Below are 19,495 nucleotides of genomic sequence, written 5' to 3'. Positions count from 1 at the left end.
TTTCCGAACCTCTGGAGCCCTCCCCTTTGTCAGAGACCGCTCATATTTGCGAGCCCGCCTCCTTGTTACTCCTGCCTCTCAAGATGAGGATAGAGCTAAGTTTACCCTGAATGCAACCACCGTGGAAATTCCACGGTGGAATCCGAGTACGTTTACTACACGGAATAGTCCATCAAAATCCTTTCCGAGGATCTTCTCAATGCAATTTGACTCGCATCGGCCGATCCAGAGACAAGGTCCAAAGATTCTCCGTTCTTCGTCCGGCCAGCGACCTTGGAGCTAGTTAGTTCTCAAGTTTCGAAGGAGGGAACGAGCAGGATTCGCAAGCGTTCCATCAGGTGATGAGCGTCTATGTCCCTGCTGCTCCTACGAACGCCCACGTCACCCGGAAGATTCGAACGCTCCGAGAAAAGAGTGGCCGAATGGGACGGTATGATGCGACTAATCCGGCGTATTTTGATTGATTGATTGATTGTTTATTGACCTTCCCTAGCTATGTTCAAATCTCCAACATAGAGAGAGACCCTAATATATAGGGGCGATGGCTCAGCTGGTCGTTGGCGGATGCGGTTTCGCGATTTGTCCGTCGGGATTGTCGATATTCCTCTTTTCCCACTCTTCCAACATTACTTTTGTGTCGAAAATCATCTTCGGGGTGCTTTCTTCGTGTAGGCCCAGTCTTTTCCGTATTATACACTCAGCATCCGGGGGGTCTTCGCATTCGAGGATCACATGTTCCTGGGTTTCCTCTTCTCTCCCGCACCTCAGGCAGGTCGCTCCGATGTTTTTGAAACGAGACCTAAATTTTCTAGTCTGTAAACATCCCGCTCTAGCATTCGCGAGAAGGCGACTGCCTCTCGTATTGTCATAGATGTGCTCGATATTTCCTCGCACCGTTTTATAAGTCCTGTACCGTTCAAGGGTTCTCTTCTCGGACATCCCTTCGACCCAATCTTGGTCAAGTTTGTTTTTGATGGTTTCGTTAACTTATTTTTTGTAAACACCGAGACTCACTCTTAGAGTTGACCTTGGTATTTCCCGGATGCTCTGACATCCGAATTTCTTCTTCAACTCGAGACTTCTCTTTTGAAGTTTGGTGGGTATACTCGCAATCTTCATCATTGTCTGGATTGCCTTTGGCCACCTCGTCTCGCTCATCTCATTGATTCTAGCCTGATATATTAGCTTACTCTTTGCTTCTCTGGCTTCGAACGTGGACCATCCCAGCTCTCCGTCTATAAATTCTATGGCGGTGTTCGCATTGGGTTCCCCCAGGGCCCATCTTCCAGCCTCCCGTTGTAGGGTTTCGAGTCTCCGCCGCAGTTTCGCGGACATGGTGGTTACCGAGTTGGCATATGTCAATCCAGGTACCGCCGTGCTCTTCCACTGGATCTTAGTCACCTCAAATCTGTTAAATCTCCAGAGTGATTTGGCGTGCATCTGTCGCAAGAACTTTTTCTGCTTTCGATTTCCCAGACCTTCTCTTGCTCCTCCAGGTAGTTTTTCCCATCACAGAGAGTGATGCCTAAGTACTTGTAGGAGTTGAGAGTAGGTAGCGCCCGGCTTAGGACTTCGAATTCCTTTTCTGAGTCTCTACATGGCGCATATTCTATAATGGCACTCTTGCTAGGATTGAATTGGAGACTCATCTGGTCCCCAAAACTCGATACTACCTCTAGTAATGTGACCATGCCTTTTCGGGTCTGTGAGATCAGTACCAAGTCGTCAGCGAATAATAGTCCACTTATCGAGAGATGTCTTTCTCGCTCAGTGTCGAACAATTTTCCTGGCAATCTGACCTTAAATCCGATTCCTGTTTGCTGTAGCTTCGATTCGAGCTCTGATATGTACAGGATGAATAGGATGGGACTCAACGGGCAACCCTGTCGGAGTCCAATCTCCGTTCGTATGGTTTTGGATTTGTGGCCATTATAATGGAGTGCTACTCTGTTATCGGTGTATAGAAGTTTGAGTAGTTCTATGATAGGTTCTGGCATGCCTTTCTTCTCCAGAACCTCCCAGAGTCGTGCCCTGTCAATTCGATCGTAGGCACGGGTGCAGTCCAAGAAGCAGGTTATCAGGCCTGCCTTCTCCTGCCTAGCAATTTCGATGGCAGAAGTCAAGATAAAAATGCAATCTTCTCCTCTTCTGTCTTTTCTGAAGCCATATTAGGCGCGGCACACTGCAGTCCGATTTTGTTCTCTGGTAGAGGAATATCTTGTCGAATGATGATTCGCTACCTATTGAATTCCGCGTTACACAAAGAGAAGAACTAGGCTCCCGCAGCGGAGAATTTCGTCAAAGTTCAAAGTCCAGAAGAGTACTGAGGCATTACAGATCACAGCCGCATTGTTCTGAATGGCTTGTTCATATTATAAATAGTAAGACTAGAACTCTGGGCCCTCGACCCGAACTCACTCGCTAAAGGCAATGCGGGTTGTTGATCCTTCTGCCGTGAATTTAATGGAGGCTTAGCAGGGGAGTGTGAGGAGTCCCACCGAGTTTCGGATAACGAAGAACGTCGAGCATTATGATCCGGCAATATTCCCGGAGAATCTACGGTCTGTGGGGATAGCTCAACTTCGCGCGAGCACACATTCTCGGGACGAGCTAAGAGTTTTTTTGCCAGGCAGCGAGATGTTGATCGATCTTTCTGAAGACTGTCCGCGGAAAATTCCTGGCGGGAATTCCGCCACTCGCGAGTTCCGGAGAATCGGGGGGGCCGTCGAAAAAAGTGCCAAACGCCGTCGAAAAGCTGGAAACCCTGTATAGAGCGCGAATCAGCCGAAGGGTTGGCGCGGAAGGCTCCGCAAAGTGGCTGCTGGTGTCGAATCTCCGGCATGCATTGCTCAGGACTGTAAGAAGAGCCGGACGGACGGTCTCCAGTGACGTTTCCGGGAGCTCAGTCGTGAGGAGAGCTACATGTCAATGATCATCTCACCGCATACTGATGATGATGATTTATGTTTGATTTCCGACGACGTCTGCTCTCGGTCGACACCTCATCGCCTTCATTCCTTCGGAGGAGCTTTCGGAATGTTAGGTATGAATTAGGCCAGGGTCGACGTTTATCGGCGCATCGGTTGCCTTACACATCGAGGTTCCCGAGGTGACGCGACCAGGGAGAGTTTCCGCCACTAGGAGACCGAGGGGATTTTCGAATGGCGCGCTTCCTGAGATGCCTCAGGGCACGATCGCTCCGGAATGGGGACGGAACCTCTCCACGGTATCCACTCGTTGGGGTGGGGGAGACGTCATGGAGTATGGATGCTTCGCTCAATATCATTCGGAGATCACATGGCATGATCACACACGACGACAAGTCTTCACTCTTGACGAGTTCCGAGCTGCACCGCTGCTCTTAGTATCGTCCGGGTGGAAGAATTCTCGAGCGAAAGCAGTCTGTGCATCAGCTCGATACGAATGCTCCTGAGAGGATGACAGGATCTCAAAGGTGGCACTGAGCACCGGAATCGTCCTCGCCACGTCCGCGCGTCCACAGCGAGTACTGATAACATCAAGGGAGTTTCGTTGCATTCGCTGCCATTCAACGAATTCAAACTCATCTCGGATCATCCAGATCATGTCCCCGAATTATCCGAAGCCCGTATTTGGCGGGCTAGCACAACCCCGATCAAATCCTGAATGAAACCAAAGTTCAGAGGAAACCCGCTTCTCTCCATCCATATCCGTTCGAGGGACCATCGATCTTACTTCAAGATTGGGCCTGCTGCAGAACTCATCGGAGCATGAGCGAGAATCGACCAATCGAGCTCCAACTCGGAGGAAGGATCGGGAAGGATACCGACGTTCTCGTTGAGTAGATGCCGTCTATCTGCAAGAATTACAGAGGAACGCGAATCCAGGAATCGCATTCGTCAGCAGTTTCAGCCGAGCATGAGACGTCTCCGGTTCATTGCAAGGGACCTCACGGGACTGTTGTCGAGAATCGCGGCTCTCCAGGAAATTGGCGATTCCTCGAAAGCCTAATCGCTGCAGTCTCCGCCACGATGGAACAGAGGGATTTGCGAGAAGAGTGGGGAAACGGGAAAAGAGGTAGAGAGTGTTGAGCCATGGCTACAGCTGGTTGGCTGGAGTTCCACAAAACAAGTCCGTTGGGAGCGACATTACTCGAGAGGATCGACTCGCAAGAAGCTTATCTCAGTCCCGACCTTACGATCGAGAGCTTCCGATCCGTTTCAGAGCCCTGCATTCGACAGACGATCTCGGACTAGGAACTTGTGCTGCGAATGCGATCGCTCATCGGGGACGAAGGAACGTTGAATGCCGCTCAGGAAAGTGTGCGATCTGACCTCGCATCGGAGATAAAAGGGACTCGGGTATAGAAAGTATCTTCAACGCTACACCGAGCAGGGCATCTCTATCGCAGGACATGTGAATTTGTCCCCTGTCGAATATCTCGAGAAGCCTTCATTACGATCCCGCCGGTTTTGGAGGGCCCTTGGCCGTCACGGAACGTACCACACGCACTCTGAATGCTGGCAACCCTGAACCAGCGAGGCTCCGGTCACCAAGTCAGCGTGGTACACTTTGCTGTGAGTGTGGTGGCGTCGGTCGGTACGTCTCGCCTGTCTGTATTTGTGTTGTGGGTGAGTGAATTGAGCAATCTCCACCAAATTCGAGCTTCACGCTCATTCCTCGGAGTCGACGACGGCAATTAAACGTAGCCGTGTGAAGACGGGTCATTTCCCCCGACGGTCAGAGATCAAACTGTCATTGTCGTGTATTGGCACCAGTTACGACTTCGTTCGAAGACAGGTGGAAGCATCACAAGACAGAAGATTCGAAGATATGTCTCTGTGAGGATCAACAACCGAACAAGTTCCTCGATGCTCGGTCGGCCACTCCGCTAAGAAGCAGTGGATCCGGATACGGTGGCGATGGTTTCTCCGGACCTCGGTGAGTATTCCAATAGCTCCGAGAGAATCGGCCGAGCCCATGGTCCCGACTGAGGACGTCTCGAGCTCCAGCCCGAACTTTCCCTTCACATCAGTATGCATTTCCACTTTTGCTGAAGACAGCGCATTGATAGGGTAGCCCAGAGGATGCTCGGGATTTTTTTTGAATGTTCGTGTATCTGATAGAGAAAGGGGTTCTCCGAGTTGAGCGAATTCTGAGAACTCTCGAGCTGCAATTCGGGAGCTCTAGCTGGAACTGACCGAGTTCGCACATCAGCGTCCGCGGATTCAAGGACCGGCTGGATTTTCTGTACGCGCGTCCTGGAATCAGGAGGACTTCATTGCTCTCTTGAGTCTCGCAGAGTAGAAAGCTCGAAAAACCCGCGGAAACTACTGGGGAGATGCCCGGGAGGACCGTCCTAGGACCGGAGCATCAAGCCTGGCAATGAATCTCTCGGATCTGAATCCGCTCGAAGTCCGCGCTCCGTCGGAACACTTCAATAGCTTGTTGCTGTTTTGAAAAGTATCATGTCGCAGCGCGGGAGGAGTTCATCGCACTTTCAAGGTCGTAGCGAGACCGTCACGCAATGAGATCGAGCGAACGAGCGAGCGAGTGAGCGAGTGAGTGAAAGAACCACACCGACAGACAAATATAGCAGCGTGCCTTTCTCTACTAGTAGCAGTGGAAATAACTGTAGCCTTCTATTGGTTATCCGTGTCACCGGCGATGTCGCCGCGGCCGTCATCGCTGCTTAGAGACACGATGCCAACGTTGTCTGGTTGGGTTAATGGCCACTAGAGCCTTCCGGTTATTGGCCACGACGGTCTTGGGAAACGTCATCAGAATGTCTTTGCACTCGTTTCTCTCCGATGCTCAGGCGGCAATCCGGAACGATACGAAAATTGCAACGTGACGCTCGGATCGAGCCGAGCAAGATGACGGGACGGACCCGCGCAAGGCATGCCATAGCGGTAGAAGAAACTCTGCCGTGGCTCGTTCAGCTCGGGAAATGTGGGAGTATGCCCTTTTCTCCTCTCGTAGCTGATGAAAAGCGGCTCTGATACAGTTCCCTTGGCGATTCTCAGTGGCACTCGAAGCGGACGTCGTGAGAGCCGGAATAGAAATATGAACCCGATCTCGGAGTCGGAGAAATAATTTGTCCCGACTGAATAAGGTCAGGGAATCGAATGTGCGGACGCTAGAAAATTGGGTAGATTGCATCCACTTTCCTTTCCCCCATTCAGGAGATCGCAGCGCTCTTTGCTCCAAGTTCGAGTTTTGACCCATAAACCCAGTGGTGGTGGTGCCCGCGGTTAAACGCAGCGGGTCACTCCGCCGGCCACTGAAAAAGTGTTACGGGAATGAAAAAAACAACACTCCGACGATCCGGAGAACGAGTTTCCTCCTTTCTCTTACGAAGGCCTCCTCCAAGGCCTGCTAGAGCCAGATGCAGCCAACGGTGGTCGCGAGCGGCTTCTGCCAAGGGGCTAAACGAGGAAAGGGATCCAGAACTGAAGAAGGGACGGAGGGACGCACGTACGGGATGGATGAATGAATTCGCCGGAGCTGGTCGGCCGCCCGTCCGCCAACAAAGCAAGTGACTCGTAGCTGCTCGGTGAGCTAACCGACCGACTGAGTGCAGCGGCGGCCGGTGACAGCAGCCGCCGTCGTGGCGACACCGAAATTCCCCGACAGAAGACTTGTTTACGTTGCCTTTCCCCGCGTGTTGTGTGGAGCGGCCAACCGACCGACCGACCGACCAAGCAGCCAACCAACAGCGGAGCGAGCTAACCCGTCAACGAATCAACCACGAGTTGCAGACAGAAAACACTTCAGAGCTGCCGATTTCAGAAGTGCTGTGGGAAGCTACGAATGTGTCCGCGGAGGAGGCGCTCTCCGACGGCTCAAGTGTTCTCCAAGCGTGGAAATCCACCTGCAGAGGGATCTTAGGCGAAAACTTGCGCTCCTTGAAGTTCCGTCTCTTGTCCACGTTTTCAGAGAACCGTGTATCTCCCATTGACGCGAAGCGCCCTGTTGTTGGTGCTCGCCTGGAGAGTGCTTTACTGAGATCGGCTGAAGCTCCTGACGGTAAGGCCGTACAGTTCACAAGTGCTTGTCGGCTCGGCCGGCTGGGAAGGCGGCGGGCAGGCGAGCGAGCGAGCAGACAGACAGGCTGGATGTCTCTCTCCGACTGGCGAAAGGAGGTCATTCGCCCCGCTCTGCTCTCGCTGACCCAGTAACACAGAGTTCCCTTTCACAAAATCGGCCGAGTTACCACGACAGAGCAAGCGAACGTCCGACCGACCGACCGACGGACGGACGGACCAACTAGCCAGGCAAGCAGCGGAGCGAGCGAGCAATCGAAATTCCGCAGTGCACGGACTGGAGAACGGAATCATGCGGTCTCTGACACCCCCCGCGTCCGAGCGGGTCAGAAGTTGGGATTTGTGACTGAGCAGCAAGAGTGAACCGCTGCTCCAGACTCTCGTCAAACGACGGAGTGGAAATTGTGCGAGCGAGAACGACGTGATGATTTCCTCCGAGTCAAGCCAAGGGGCAGGCCGCGCTTCGTTGACACAGTGGTGCATGCCCGTGATGGTGATCCCATGCTCTGTGCCCGAAATCTATCTCATGTTCAGTGCTTCGTCTCTTGTGATGCTGTGAGACACTGGGTGAAACTTGTAGCGCCGCTTAGCACCTGATATCCGATCGGTGTTCTCGGAGACAATCACCGTTCGGAGGATCGAGCGATGAATGAGACAAGGCGCTCACAAATTAAACGGCGTTCAGGCTCGAATGTGAAATAGGCTACGATCAACTAGCGAGCTGCCATGTACAAGAGAGCCGACAAACCGAGAGTCCCCGTGTCGACACTTCTACAGAGTGTGGGGGTCTCGTCAACGGCATCGTCGCCCCCGACTTCGCCTGAAACCTCCCGGACCAGCTGGACTTCATCGGGTATATCGTCCTCCAAGATGAAAATTGCGGCATCGGCAATCAGCCTGTACTCTCGAATGATTTCCATCTGAACCCAATCTGCGATACTTTCTAGGAAATTGAACAATCCATGGACTCGGAATCCGAGCTCGTGGAATTTGAGGTTTTTCCACCGGAGCTAATTGTTTCGTTGTTACCAGTTTCAGGTCAGGGTATCGCAGTTGGACTCCAGCATTTACAGGGTGTGCGGCAGACAACACCCGGTACTCTCGGCGCCTCATCTTCGCCACCTCAGAGTGGAAGGAGTCAGTTCTTCGGTCAGCCGACGACCCCAACAGCGAGTGGAGGCGGTATGGCGCTATCTCCCGGTTCTGGCCCAACTCCACCACCGAATCCTCCGACTCCCACTGGATCATACCCCCGAACCACCCATTATCCAATTCCAAACACCTGTGTTCCATCTGCGGAGATAAGGCGTCGGGGAAACACTATGGTGTCTTCAGGTGAGAGATTCAACTTTCCGCTCTTATTGACTCGATACATGGACGTGCGCCGAAAGCTACGCGAGCTCTATTTACGTACAAATCTTCCAAGGCATCTTGCTCTGTGGGTGTCTAAGTCGCCCTAGATTCGAAGCGCCGGAAGCCCATAAGGACGAGATCTGTTGCAATTCATGCACCGCAATCAACGATTCAGCCGCTGGAGATTAGATAAGGAATTTCATCTTGTTCCGAATGAAGGGGAGCGCTTCTCGATACGCCCCGGCGAATTTCCATCCTTTGAGATCTTGATCGAGTTTTCGCTAATCGGGGGTCATGAGGAAGCGATCCATGTTCTGATAGACGAGGCTACTCTGTTCATGCGACGGAGTTACGCATGGAATCTCTTTTCCGAGAAACGGAGGCATTGTTCGAAAAACTCCGATGATAACCGGTCCCTAATAAATTCGGCCTTGGTTTGTCGGCGCGATTGGCGGAGGAAATCGGTAACATGTGTTTCTCGATAGAGTTTAAATGCACGAAAGCGTCACATGATTTCAAGCCGTGCGATCCTTATCGTCTTACTGTACCGCTCGATGTGTCGAGGAACTTCCCGAGGAAACGATGGAGTTCTAGAGATGGGTCTGTGAGACATGCCGATGAGACTCGTACTAGGCAGGCCCACCCGTGGAAAAATTTGTCTCGCAAATCGGGGAGATCCTAGGATTTTAAGTAGGGTGCAACGTGTGATTTGTAACCGGAATCCATGATGATGAACGTGAACTTGTCATTCCAGCTGTGAAGGCTGTAAGGGCTTTTTCAAACGCACCGTTCGCAAGGACTTGACGTACGCCTGTCGAGAAGAGCGGAGATGTCTCATCGACAAACGACAAAGAAACCGATGCCAGTATTGCCGCTACCAAAAATGCCTTCAGTGTGGTGAGTGAACTCGAATGCGTATAATCGTCTACATCGTGCCCGGCTTATGAACCCATGGTCGGAAGTCCCTGCTTTGGGAGCCCATGAGATCGTCAGCTGATGGCATGGACGGAAATTCTATCCCCATGGGACCTATAGTTTTTATCGGAGCTGTGAATGACATCAACAGGCATGAAACGAGAAGCCGTCCAAGAAGAGAGACAACGGAAAGATCGTTCTGAATCTAACAACAATAATGAAGTCATGGTCGACGCCCATCAAATGAATGGCAGCAGTTCCGCCGTCCAACCCAAGACACCTCAATCGCACGAAGCCTTGTATCAACAGCAAGCCGCTGCACTCGACCTCATGCCGATCGAGAAAATCACCGAAGCCGAGATCCGAGTCGACCAGCAGCGCAACGAAGTCGAACTACACGTTAGTAAACCTTCCCTGTTCGAGTCTCGCATTGAATCCCTGGATTTGAGTGAATGTCACTCGAATCTGCGCTCTTCACCCGCTCGGTCAGCGAACACTCGCCGCTGGACGTCCGCCGTTCCTCCAGCAACGATCTCGCGTAACAGATTGCACGAAGCAGAAGACGAGACTGTTCTCTTGGGCTTCTCCCCTCCCCTCGAAAGAATCCCTTCAAGAGCGAAATTCATTCTCTGGGTGCTCTCATCTCTCTCGATCGATGGGATGAGGCGCGGAAACTGAATTTAACCGAATGTTTTCCTCGAACAGCTACTGACCAGTCAGGATCCCGTGACTTCGATGAACGTCGCCGCCGATCGTCAAATACATCAACTGGTCGCTTGGGCTCGGATGATTCCGCATTTCTTGACACTTCCCGTGGAAGATCAAGTGGCGTTGATCAAACAGGGTTGGAACGAGCTCTTGATCGCCGGTTTCTCACATCGATCGATAAATGTCAAAGATGGCATCGTACTTGCCACCGGTCTCGTCGTCCAAAGAGACAGTGCACATCAAGCGGGCGTGGGAGCCATCTTCGATCGGTACGCGGCCATCAATCGTTTCTTTCATACCGACGATTATCTATTCATACATTCCGTCGTTCTTCCATCTTCTGGGTTTTGATCTAACAGGTCCGTCCCTATTCCAGCGTTCTCGCCGAATTGGTCACCAAGATGAGAGACATCAAGATGGACAAAACAGAGTTGGGGTGCCTCCGAGCCATCGTGCTCTACAATCCCGAAGCCAGAGGCCTTCGGAGCGTCGCAGAAGTTGAACAATTCCGGGAGGGAGTGTATATTGCTCTCGAGGAATACACCCGAATGAGCTACCCTGACCAGAACAGCCGTTTTCCTAAACTTCTCCTCCGACTCCCGGCGCTGAGGTCGATTGGACTCAAATGCGTGGAAAACTTGTTTTTCTTGAAGTTAAGCGCCGATGCCACTATCGACCAGTTCTTGCTGCAGGTTCTCGAGAGTCCGGACGTCTGAATCGTGGCTTGAATGCCGCACGGGTATGGAAAGTCGATGATCCCCCGTTGTCCGTGTCCGCCTTTCCTTTAGGACCGCGCACCTGCCTTGCGGGCGCTGTCCGGAACTCAGTCAGAACCGAATCGGAATCGAAGTCGAGACTGCGTGAAGTTGTTGATTTGAGATTATACTTTATGTACAATGCTTGGTATTCGCGGTCTATGAAGTGCCGCAGCCACCGAAGCCGCATGTGATGATAATACCTCAACCGGAGTACAACGCTACTCTTTATCGGGCAGGGAAATGCATTGATAGATGTTTTTTTTCGAGAACGAGTCATATCCTTCTCACAATTGTGGACTCGATCCGATAGGTTGATTTGTCACAAGAACGAAGGCGATATCCCTGTACCATTGCCTTCTGCTTGATCCGTGTGAATGCTCCTCAGGGTGTGGCGATTGTAAAATTCCTCTATGATATCCGACCCTACTCGATGGGCGTGAGAAGCTAACTTCAGATGTTTGTAATCTTTGTTTCCTCTGGAGTATGCTCTCTAGCTTCGGAGTTCATGAGAGTCTTCGCTCTTCCCGTCGAGTCCTCGACTTGACCAGTGTTCGTCAGAGAGGACGACGACGCCAGATCAGGACACTCATCACTGTAAATCTAATCCGAAATCGGCATCTCTGGTCCTTTCGACTTTCGGGACAGCATTCGCAACGCTCGTGGAGGGTCCCGCTCGAAGGCGAAGAGCTTTCTGTACATGAAACGCTGATTTCGGCCGTCATCGTACTGACTTCGATGCAAGTCGTTCGAATCGGCTTTTGAAACTATAAGATGTTAAATTTTCTGATCAGCTGGACACACCGCTTGAATTTTTGAGACTGAGTTTCTCGTGAAACTCATTGTTGCTATTACGGAGATCGTCTTCTATTGTGGCGTTCCTCATCTATGGGGATAATTCATCGAATGTTGTCTGTTCAATGAAATCGCGGGAATTGACGGATCTTGTACTTGCCGCCTCTTCGGAAATTGTGAAATCAAATCTTTGTTGGGCGACTAGCGTTCCGACCCCGACGCCTATGTCGTTCCTGATGGCTTTGTGGACGACGATTTAATCAAATATCTCGGTTGTTCAAGGCCTCTTATCGAATCACTTGACTAGAAATGAGTAGTAGTTGTCTAACTCGACCTAGACGAGTTGAAGGTTGTCTTTACGTAATGTTAAATCTCAGAGTGACGTTGACGGGGTCGTCGCTGTTGTCGGTTCCCGTAGACGAATAGGAGACGATAGCGACTTACAAAAACTAATTCTTCTCGAGCAGTATCAAAGAGCGAAAACATACTAATGTAGAGGGACGTTCTTCAATTTTCCGAAAACACGAGAACGGCCTTCCCCAATCCTCATTTTTCTGTACATTATAAAGTTGGGATGAACATGACGAGAGGAACGGGGAGCACACCGCATTCAGAGGTGGAGATCGGGGAAAATCTGCGACTTAAACCCTCTAGATAAGCTACATGTTCTGCGCTGGATTTCCCTCGAAATCGCGAGGAGGGAAGATCTAAGAGTTAAACTTGAGAGTGGTCAACGAAAAAAGGTAGCTGTGGGTGGCGATCAATGGAGACCGTGAACTCGCCATTAATCGACACCAGACGCCAGATCGATTGGTTGTACATGGAATGTTTAAAGATGGGCTCTTAAAAAAGCCGAACTGTGCTTGGATGATAACCAACCCAGATGGACAGGATATAACACGCAAACTCGGGAAAGCGAGGAGCGCGATTTGTTTGTGGAGATAGTCGGAGATCAAATAGAGATCGGAAAACCAAAATAAACGGATAATAATGAATGTCTATTATCTCAATACGTCCTCACTGACTTATCTAGCTTGCGAGGTATCAGCAGCGGCGAATATTTTTCCGCAAATGGCTTATTGGAGCGATGTCGGGGCTCGGGATACTCAATGTGCGATTCGATGAATCAGGAAAATATCCGAGTAAGGCAGCGTGATTTCCGATGGTTTCTGGGGGTATAAGTATCTGAGGGGTGCTACGGGTCGAAATGAGCATCCTTATGGATGTTCGCGACGGACATTCAACGCACATCAGGGATATTCATCATCCCGAGCCTCCTTGAGCTTCTCGAGCCATGAGCCACAAAGAACTCATCGGGAAAATCGAGGATGGAACTATGAGCTGTAACCATTGGGAGCAATGCATTTCGTTTCCCCACAGACTTTCATGTCCGAGTCTTCTCGCCAATGAAATGAGAAATTGAATCAGCTGGGCCCGCTGGGTGGGCTAGGTGCCTTGAAATTCCTCCTCTGCGCGTGGCAGCGTCTGTAGCCCAGCTGCAGCAGCGATAACGATTGCGAAGCTGAGCAGTTTAGAAGGGAACCGTGAGACAGAGAGCTGGTTTCCGGGTAGCCGAGCCGTCCGAACGACGTCCACCGATGTTCGTACGTACGAAGGGCCGAACAAACCAGGCTGGCAGTAAGCTAGCCAGGCAGCCAGTAGACGGAGCCAAAGCCTTCTCGTTGGCTAGCTTTTCCTTCAGAGTGTAATATATGGAATTGCTCCAATATACATATTACGAAAGGCGCGCGGGGGCGGACAACTCTCCAACATGGCCATTCCCGGCCTCCTTTGGAGGAGTGCGGCAAGTGCCTGCACTGAGGACTTGAGCTCGGTTGGCATCGACCGCGGGATTCGCCTTCCAGAACTCCGATCGCAGTGGGAGAAGATCTGACGAGAGCGGAGATTCCTTATTCTGAGCTAAGAGCGAGAATTTGATGCCTGAATTCCATGAAGGTATAGTCATTCGAGATCTGTGATCATTCCGGCTCGCATTGGAGGAACTCGGTCCTTCTCTCGTCGGATGGAGGGGAGCATTGTAGTCGCGACGATACACTTGAGAATGGATCGATTCTCCGAATCTGGATGGGTTGCAGCCTTCTCAATTTCTGAGACTTCCAGGCTCATAAGTCAGACCATGGCGTTGGGGAGTCTCACGGTCGGGGATTTTTCCAGGATATACTCGGATGAGAATGATCCGGCTGTGTCGCCGGAAACCTGTGTCGCTATAAATATTTCGATCCGCGACTGGCTCGATATCGAAGCCCTCACACATCCAGAGGCTCCTTCGGACTGCCCACCGACGGCGCGGAATCAAGAGATTCCGCGCGCGAGCCACCCTCTCCGAAAGAATCGACGATAAGAAAAATGTTTGGGGCGCGAGTCGACTGAAGGGACTTGGAGACGGCGAGGGGATAAGGGACCAGCGGGGCTCATCGGGGATCGAGGGGGGCACTCAAAATGTAATTCACCTAAGTGGCTCCCTCTCCTCCGAGCGACCGACCGCCCAAGCAGCCGCCCGCTCATCCGGCGGCATACAGACAGATGCACCGACGCACCGGGGGTCCGACGGCATAGAAGCCAGCGACGAAGGGGACGCAGAGATGGAAGGGCCAGCCGCCCGTCAGAGCGAGAGATCTTCTCCGAAAAGCACAGCCACCACCGAGAATTACTCTGGATCTCGCAGCTCTACCTCCGTACCTCTTACCAAATTTTCCCAAGAGTTCTGACGTTTCCAGAACGTCAATGGTCGTCACGTCAACTACGTCGGTCGGTTTGCAGATCCTATCCGGAGTGGAATCCGCCGACAGAATCGTGAGCAACAAGCCGACCAACGGATGGGCATTTCTACGATTCGGTTCGGGAACAAAGAATTAGGACGCCTGAATTGTCATGACTCCGGAGCAGTACTCCGAGCTCTCTCCGACCCCTGTCGAGTGTTTCTGAAGTCTGATCCGCGCTGAATCGCACAGATCCCATATCGTTGAGCAGGTTTCCGGGGCTCAAATTCAAGATCGACTCTCATCCTATCCGCGTATTCGACGCATGAGCCGACCATGGATGAATTCTCATTCTAAGGAGAATGATGAAATGACCACGCACGATGGAAGGATTTCATTCTAGCCTCGATCGAAGGCTTCTCGTGTCGAAGGTCACCTTCGCGTCGTCGGAGGACGAGACTACCTATTCATGATCGAAGATTATTCCACAATCATCTGGAACCCGCGGAGTCACGGGACGTTAGACCTCGATCAGTTTCCTCCAGTAGAATGAGAGAATGAATCATTGCAGGTTCACGATCGTTCGAGCTCTACTAGATTCCAACGGTCAATCTGAAGGATGATGAGCTCGTCAAATTGCAGTCACAAATATCTAGCAGGTCCCCGTTTCCCGATTCCTCTATCGAATCGGACGCAGTCTCGGAGCACCCATAGGGTCACCGAATTTCCACGATGATCGAGCTCATTGACGAATTCCGCGTCCGTCCTCTCCAATCCGAGCATGATGCGCGTGCTACGACTCGTTATCGGCGCGCTCTGGTGAATAATTTTTGTAGGTACCTAACTGTTCCATTGACGAAAATAGTATTTTCTTCGAGGGAATTCCACCCCGAGCTCAAGCGCGAACGCATCTTGATACGCGAATGCGTTACTGCGTCGAACGGCCATTCCCCCACCACAGTTTCGACAGAACCAGACTCAATATTGAATCCGGTGTAGCCGTGTTTTTTTTTGAGGTCGTGAGCGGGAGCAAGCCAAGATAAGGGGTGAGCAGATGAGCCGGTTGAGGAAGGCCGTAAGATGTGGATGGATAGGAGTATGAGTTCAGTACCCGAACGGGGAAAGGACCTGAGCCCTCGGTTATGAGGAGAGTATATCAACTCTGCATCGGAAGAGCCAGCTCATTCTCTGCCAAGGTGACTCGCTCACTCATCCCCGATCATCATGGGCTTCAGATGAGAAAGAAGTGACTGCATACTCTCTTCTCGGAGATCGTGATGGTCGACTCAGAGGAGCAGTCCCTAAATTTCGAGCACCTCCGAGGAGGCACACAATGCTGGAATCAGCCAAGGCTGGTGATGGAAAGGAAGGGAGACTTGATGTCACTCATATACATCAGAGGATCTGTGTCTGTTTTTGGCGATAGCTTGCTTTGTAGTTGAGTGTTGCCCAATGATAGCGCCCAGGTAAACACTGCGGGCCGATATTAGCACCACATGGCCCTACCTCAGCCCCGTGTTCTCTGTTTTCCCCCGCATCCCACTCTTTTGGTCTTCGTCTCTCACGGCTTCACCAGCGCTCCTTCGAGGATGTAAACGATTAGCCGGAGAGGAAGCAATCTCCCGAATTAATAAGCGAGAGGTGGGGAGGAATCGAAAGAGAGTTGAGCAGCGACGCGGGAGGAGAAGCTCGCAGGTTTGGCAGGCAGAGTGGCAGTGGACTTGTAGGAGGAGGAACTCACACCGTGCCCTCCTGCATAACTTCGATTCCCGTGTCTTATGAAGTCCTGTCCTTGCTTTTCCCGTTTCATCTGCTCGCCTGATATATGTATGATGATTCTCGATCGAGGCTCGATCGTCCTATTCATATAGTTATTGTGACAGCACCGATGTTTACGATTGGCGTCACTCGGTGAGACTCAAGAATGCGGGGCAGAATCCCTGAATCGGAGACTGTCCATCACGTCATTCTCCCGATGTCGTGATCACTTAATCTCTGACTTGCAATCTAAATTTGCTGCGATAATATCACGCTCAGTTAAGCGATAAGTGATAGCCCGCGGCGTGACGATGGGACAACGTTTACCCACTTTGCGGGAATATTGCCGAAGAGTGGAGCGAGGAGAAACTCCGAGGGTCGAAGGAAATGAGGAGGTAGGGAGCGGGGCCGAGCACCGGGGTCGAGGGCACAACGCGCTCGTGGCTAGGACTCGGACCTGACGAGCGGATGAGCGGAAGATTATGAAGATATAACTTTTATTGAGTTATGCACGCATCACTTGGTATCTCTGGACTACAGGCGGAATGTGCCTGCGGCCATCCGATCCACGTGAGCTCCGATTACAGATTTATTTACGCCTTAAGCATTCTCTTGCTTTCGCCCTCCGTCTCCCTCATTCTTCGTCCTACACTTCCTCCGTCCTCATCTACAACTTTCTCCTTCTCGTGGACACCTGTCTTCTTCCCGCGTCCTTATGTCGTCATTTCGTTCTTTGTCTCAACATCCTCGAAATGCAGCCTCACCGGAACTGCCCGATTCCTGACTTCTGAAAGTAGCCTATGCACCAAGGGTCCACAAATATTGCCAGCCCCTGCATCGCGCCCATGTGAGGACTCGAACAGAAACGGCGAACATCGAGCGTACGGGCGGATCAGATGGGAACCTTCAGTGCGTACGCAAAGGCGAACTTGCCTCGAGTTCAACGGATGTTCTATCGGATCAGGTGGGGTTTCATCCTCCCCACGATCTATCATTAAGACAAGTAGAGTTACATCATGGAGCACTCGCTTTTCGATGAAAGTTGAATTTCTTGGAAGACAAACCATGCGCGGATCGATGGAGGGAGCGGCATGAAGCGGAGCATAGAACCGGCATCACAGATCCAACCCGATTGATCGAGCCTCACCATTCCGTGGAACTTGGATTGAGCCCAAGAGTCTTTCCCTCGAATCAGAATGAATCGAATCATTCATCCGTCTCCTCCCGAGAGTTCGCGGGGGTCCTCCGTTCGTCTGACGATCGACTCGAAGTAGAAACGAGCACCCAATATCGTGATCCCGGCAAGAAACTCCGATGCGCTGCCGAGAAATCTCTACTACACATGGCGGCGAAGACTGACCTAAACTTTCCTCGTCGCTGTGATGACGCTCCGGTGGTCGTCTACGACCGGGAACAACTCATTAGGCTTTACAGGAACGAGAGGCAAATGCCTGAGATGGGGGCCAAGATGGGGGGGGACGGCAGCAGCCGGAAGCACACAAGGTCGCAGCAATGTGAGCGTGGGAACGGGGGCTGGAAGGGTAGGCGCGCCGACTTTCGACTGCTTCAAATTCTCTACTGCTACCTAGCCGCTAAAACTTTTCCGGTTATTATCCGCCAGCGTCGGGACCCCTCGCTTCGCTCCTCTCTCTAGCCTGCATCTCATTTCCTCGTCGAATTCCCTCAACGCGCTCCCTCTGTTCATCCTGCGATTCCTCTGCCCTCCCTTCACTTTCCATACAGACCATCAAAAGGTCCTTGTTTCCCCAGTTTCGCTCGTTACTTTTTTCTGCCCTAACGCCCTGAAAGAGTGAAAAGAGGGCCGGTAGGGGTTGGCTCTTTTGTTATTATTTTTCCCGTAGAGTGGGTTGCCAGGGGCTGGGCGACTTAGAGAAGAGTGAGGGAAAGGGCTTAATTACTTTTTCTTTGTTTTATTATTACCGTAGTTATTACCAAGGCTGGAGCCCCGCGCCCTCCCCGTCCCTGTTCTTCGTTACCCGACGGTGGGAGAACCGCTGGGCTGGCTAGAGCATCGGCGACCGGGCAGTACGACTAGTGGATGAGCGAGAGAGGGTGGATTGGACGGAGTGACTAGGGGCGAAGAGGGAAATGAGGGGAGCTTATAATGTAATTAAAGTTCGTTCCCTCTTGGCATGGCGAGGCAGCGAGTGGCGTTTCCAAGAGGCGCAGCGGGACAAACACGCGAAAGACGACGTCGGCGTCGCGGCCCCCGGTCGAAGCTGTTGTAGCCGGGTACGTCATGATGCGCTGAACAACATCAAATGACCGAGTTGACCACGCGCGGGGGAATCAGGAAAAGGAATCGGGGAGCGAAGTGGTTGACTGTTCGTCGAGCACCGAGAGGATAGTAATATCAGGAATAGAAGGGAGGAGGCTCGACAGAGCATCATGGATGATGAGTGTTCCATCTCCGGGATCTTGCTAAAATGCGATATCTTTCCATGCACACGCCTGTATGAACGGATAAGACTTCATCGGGAACCAGCCCGATTCGCATACGTTTCAGAACTTCACAGCGATAGATCCAAGGCAGTATGGTCCGAGTCTCGAGGATCGGAAGTTTTTTTTCTTCACTCTGGATGTGCGCTTCATCAGCAAGGCAAGGCAAGCAAGGCACACAATTATGAGAGGGCTCTTCCGGGGAATCGAATGACAGAGGGGCACCCTCTATCAGCTTGAAATCGAACATGTCATCAAAATTTCCTCGCGAGTAAGGGACCAGCCACAAAACCGACGATTCTTGTAGTGGAGATATTAGAACCTCCGTGTTCAATGCAGATGCATTCATACAGCACTGAGCGACAGAGTGTCGCAGAGTTCAGTCTCCTCAACCTTGACTCCCCAAGAATCGACTTCACACAAGCTCATATTGCCTCCGAGGGTCCAGAAGGTTTTGAGACAGAACTCCCATCCGGAGAGGTCTCGATCATCAGGAAGGGGGCACATACCTCCTGAATCAGACGGCTAGGCTCCACACTTTGGAGCTTCTCAAGAATACGGTGACTCGACCGTATGCCGTCGTCGCTGACCAAACGCAGAGCGCCGATCGGAAGAAACATGGATTTTTCATGAACGGGAGCTTCCCCTTGATAAACTCCGTCCCAAAGGTTTGTGGTGCCTTAGATCTGAGAAACCAACTCGTGCAGATTTCACGGAGCGTGATCATGAGCGGATCATGACAAAGGTAGCTCTACGCGTCCGACATCTTTCAAAGGGAAGGGAGGTCGTAAATCGGCACTTTCCGAGCGACAACGTGAGTCCATCTCTCGAATTTTGGATCCGAGCATTCGGCGAGTTTGAGTTTCAATTCTCATAAATTATTCAGGCGGACTGCTGCGCATTTGAGAATCTGAGTTTCGAGACTAAAAGCCTTCTATGTTGGTATGGCCATGAGGACTAGAAATCTCTCTCCTCCGTCAGACAAAGTATGTTCCTGATTTCCCTA

At 51.7% G+C, this 19,495-nt stretch overlaps 1 protein-coding gene and 1 pseudogene across 1 annotated transcript; one reads left to right on the top strand and one right to left on the bottom strand.

Moving 5' to 3' along the window:
* Window positions 1-546: 546 nt before the first annotated feature.
* LOC114828117 (uncharacterized) lies at window positions 547-2,946 on the bottom strand (annotated as a pseudogene).
* Window positions 2,947-7,751: 4,805 nt separating this feature from the next.
* On the top strand, window positions 7,752-10,864 carry usp (retinoid X receptor ultraspiracle). Its single transcript, XM_029110956.1, is given in 7 exon segments — window positions 7,752-7,878; window positions 8,064-8,270; window positions 8,273-8,360; window positions 9,133-9,275; window positions 9,445-9,692; window positions 9,999-10,270; window positions 10,378-10,864. Coding segments are annotated over 7 exon segments (1,425 nt in total). The 3' UTR covers window positions 10,718-10,864.
* The last annotated feature ends 8,631 nt before the right edge of the window (window positions 10,865-19,495 follow it).

This window comes from Galendromus occidentalis, unplaced genomic scaffold, assembly GCF_000255335.2.
Source record: "Galendromus occidentalis unplaced genomic scaffold, Mocc_1.1 scf7180000077183, whole genome shotgun sequence".
NCBI classification, from domain to species: Eukaryota; Metazoa; Arthropoda; class Arachnida; order Mesostigmata; family Phytoseiidae; genus Galendromus; species Galendromus occidentalis.
This window is presented reverse-complemented; position numbering and strand designations above follow the sequence as displayed.